Consider the following 3,592-nt stretch of genomic DNA (forward strand, 5'->3'; position numbering starts at 1 on the left):
TTATTCAACTTAACCTAACCTATACACATGACTGCTTTAAAAGTAAAATGAACTCTTACATTTGTACTTTGGGCATAACGAGAACAATATGGTGATATCGGATATGTGGAATTGAAACGTGAGGGTTCTTTGTGCACTGTACAAGGTAGAATTTGCCCAGAACACAGAGTACGATCGAAGGCATATTCTATCTGCCTCATCATTAGCTTTTTATTCGCACTTTCATTAAAATGATCCTCGCAACAAAAAAACATTGATTTTGATTTAGGAACATCACGTCTAGCTGCTTTGAACCATAAAAGAGTTTGTTTAGAGCACTTATTGAGGCATCCTGGCACAAAACACCACTTATTTTGTGATCCATGCATGTCACTATTTTCCATTATGCACGATAATAATCATAATCACAATAACTTATATAATAAAACAAAGCTGCGAAACAACAAAATAAACACAAGACACTTTGTTGATATGACCTGCTACGTCACAATCGGGTAGGCAACCGATTCGGCGTTTTTGCCGGAAAATATCTGATTTGAATTTAAATTCGCTTTTAAATTATTATGGACTTTTTTGCAAAAAAAATTATATCAGTGAAATGTTTGCCATAACTACTTTCTATATATCAACATTAAAAAAAAGTGAAAACACCCTATTCTCCAAGTGCTTGTCAAACCTTCGTACCTAGCATCCGATGATCCCTTTTGAATTTTTATAACTTTGCTTGCTAGGGTGGGTTGGGTATAAGAATTTAGTTGAATCATCTACCAGTCCTTTAATGTTGTATCTTACTGTTTTATGATATCTTTTATCGCTTTGCTGTTGAGCATTTGTTTGCTGAGCATTGTTTTTAAAAGGAAAGTATATTTTTTACCGTAAGAGCACCGTATGTGCCACATTCTGGTCTCCTCATGACGCGTTCATCATTGACCTTCAATTTTGTTTGTTGCTTCACAATGATGTAGTTAGTTATGGATTTTAAGTTTCTTGTTGGTTGTAACCATGTAAAACGCTGTATATATTTATAAAATATACTTATAAAATTTAATTTCAACCTGCAAAATATTCGGTCATTTATTTGATCCCAGGATTTTTATTTAAACTACTTTAAAAACTTAAAAATTGATTCGTTTTAGATTTTGCGATTGGAAAGCCTTGCTTAGGGCAATTCTCCGAAGACAAAGAATGGTATAGAGCCAAAATTGTAGACTTTAAATCGGAGGATCCGGATGTCGCAGAACTACTATTTGTAGACTACGGTAATTACGAGACCGCATCCAAAGAGCGAATTAAATGTATTCGAGCCAAAGACATGGAGTTACATCAGCTATGCTGGGAAGTTAATCTGAATATCGTTTCAATTAAGGATACAGATGTAACAAACATTACGAAGGCAAGTACAGAGTTGTGTTTTTGACTAAACCGCATCCATGTGCCAAATGTCGATTTCGAATTAACGATTAAGCCGTATAATCGAAAGATTATGCGTTGCAAAAATACAGGTTGTTCAAGATTGGCTTTAATCAATTTTTTAACGTCTACTATGTATGATTGAAATTTAGTGGACATTGATTGCTATCAACCGAGCACGTTTTGAAATAAAACAAACATTTTTATATTGCCAGTGGCGACGATTCAGCTGTGTTTTTAAACAAAAAATCGACGATTCTTCTAGTATTTCAACCTTTTGCCCAACAATAGGTGACATTTTTTACTCGAAAACAGTATGATGGAAAGAAAAATCCAATTAATTATAGATTTCCAATTGAAAATGTCCTTTTTAAAAACGAAAGTTTTTATTTTGACGTACAAGATTTCGCGTGCTGAAGGCTTGACAGAGAATAGAGAGTGCGGGCAAATCGGGTTACTTATAGAAAAAAAGGTACAGAAATGCTTTATCAACAGAATGTCCGTTTCCATTTATGGCACGGATATAACTAATTCGAGCTTTTTCTTCCAAACTAAATGAAATATAAAAACGTAATTTTATTGTATAAAACGCAGTTGAAATTTCTTAAAAAGATCCTGCCTCTAAGGGCAAATAAAAAATTACTGTTATTTCGACACCTGCTCCTTGGATGGCATTAATGCCGACTAAATTTCATTCAAATATCTTAAAGTGGTTTATCAAGGAATATTGTTTCCCGGTTTCTCTAAAGTTTCTGCTATGGAAAGTGGATTCCCTGAATAAACAGAGATACGAAAAATTTTAATCCAGTGATAAGAGAAATTAATAAATTAAAATTTACTCACTGAGTGTGTGTTAGAAACTCAATTGTTTTACTCTACTTTTTTTACTATTTATTCTGAAGTGATTTTAAGAAAAATGATTGAAATTTTTCGTTTCGTTTCAAATAAGATTTCGATATATTTTCACTCAATTTTTTAATCTGTCCAAAATTTCAGATTCCTGAAAGAGCTGTAATCTGTTTTCCAAACCAATTTTATTATTTACTGAAACTTTCGTTTAACACACTTAAGAAAATAGTACAATAAAACAATCGAATATCATGTTATTCGCGGAATGATGGATTGTTTAATTGTTGACATTTTCTCACTCTCATAATGCATTATTCTTACATGGTACAAGTTTTAATAAACGTATAACTTTTCTGCTTTCAGCTGTTGCGCACATTTGACAGGAAGTATGTGCATGTGAAACTCGTCAGCAGGAATCCTTTAACTGTGGATTTATACGAGAGAATCGGGACCCTTCTTTATGATAAATTCATCAGGAACGGTGTTGTAAAACCACTGTTTGCCTGAATAGGAGTTGCTTTATTACCTTAATCTTTTGTCAATGAAATTTTTTAGTTAAGTTCGTTTTTTGCTAGTTAAAGAGACTATTAGAATTTCAGTTTTTTCACCTAAGGACAACTCTTTCAGTAAATTTATAGATGTACGAAAACTTTTAATTAACTAATAAACTTAAAAAATTGGACATCTCTTACATTATTTATGAACCTAAGAAATAATTTTAATTGTCATATAATACTTACAGGAAAAATCCCCCTCAAAGCGTTATATCCACAAAAACCGGCAATTTTCAAACGAAATGTACACTAACTATTCTTAAAATAAAGCGTTAATAAAATTCTTTTGGTAACGAAAAACATCAGGACAGCATTTTCTGATAAGATTGTTACATTTAGTACAACGTTATTCGACTGTGCACTGGCCGAATTATGACAGAAATATATAATCAGTTCCCGTTATAAAACTGTTGATTATATATAGCATAAAAATCGTGCTCATTATTTATACTTATCGGTGCCGCATGCATATGTTGTCTGTATCCCAAAAATAGGGGCATATTTGGGTGTATTGGTGGGATGTTATGCGAAGGTAACACAGTTGGTTGGATGTGTTGACGTGGATACATCTAAAACAATCGGTTTGATATAAGCCAAAACTCCAGTTTCCAAAATAGTATGTGCACATCTTCCAACTACATTATCTCATAAATCCTAAGCTGGTCACTCTGAATATAAGTGAATCACTCACCATTGAACAATGTGCGGGACTATAACCAGGAGGCGGTTTAGTATTGATTCCAAAGTTTACTGGATATGCAGATGCAGGTCGATAATTT

The 3,592-nt window shown here is 33.0% G+C and overlaps 2 protein-coding genes across 2 annotated transcripts in view; one reads left to right on the plus strand and one right to left on the minus strand.

Annotated features, from left to right (window-relative positions):
• Positions 1 to 3,592, plus strand: part of LOC109538413 (E3 ubiquitin-protein ligase RNF181) — a 13,597-nt gene that overhangs the window by 7,054 nt on the left and 2,951 nt on the right. The window lies entirely within an intron of this gene.
• On the minus strand, positions 2,758 to 3,592 carry LOC125502399 (the record flags this gene model as incomplete). Its single annotated transcript, XM_048668258.1, is given in 2 exon segments — positions 2,758 to 3,382; positions 3,505 to 3,592. Coding segments are annotated over 2 exon segments (268 nt in total), but the record flags the coding sequence as incomplete, so codon positions are not given.

This window comes from Dendroctonus ponderosae, unplaced genomic scaffold (genome assembly GCF_020466585.1).
Source record: "Dendroctonus ponderosae isolate FM_Combo_2020 unplaced genomic scaffold, Dpon_F_20191213v2 Dpon_F_20191213_7, whole genome shotgun sequence".
NCBI lineage: Eukaryota > Metazoa > Arthropoda > Insecta > Coleoptera > Curculionidae > Dendroctonus > Dendroctonus ponderosae.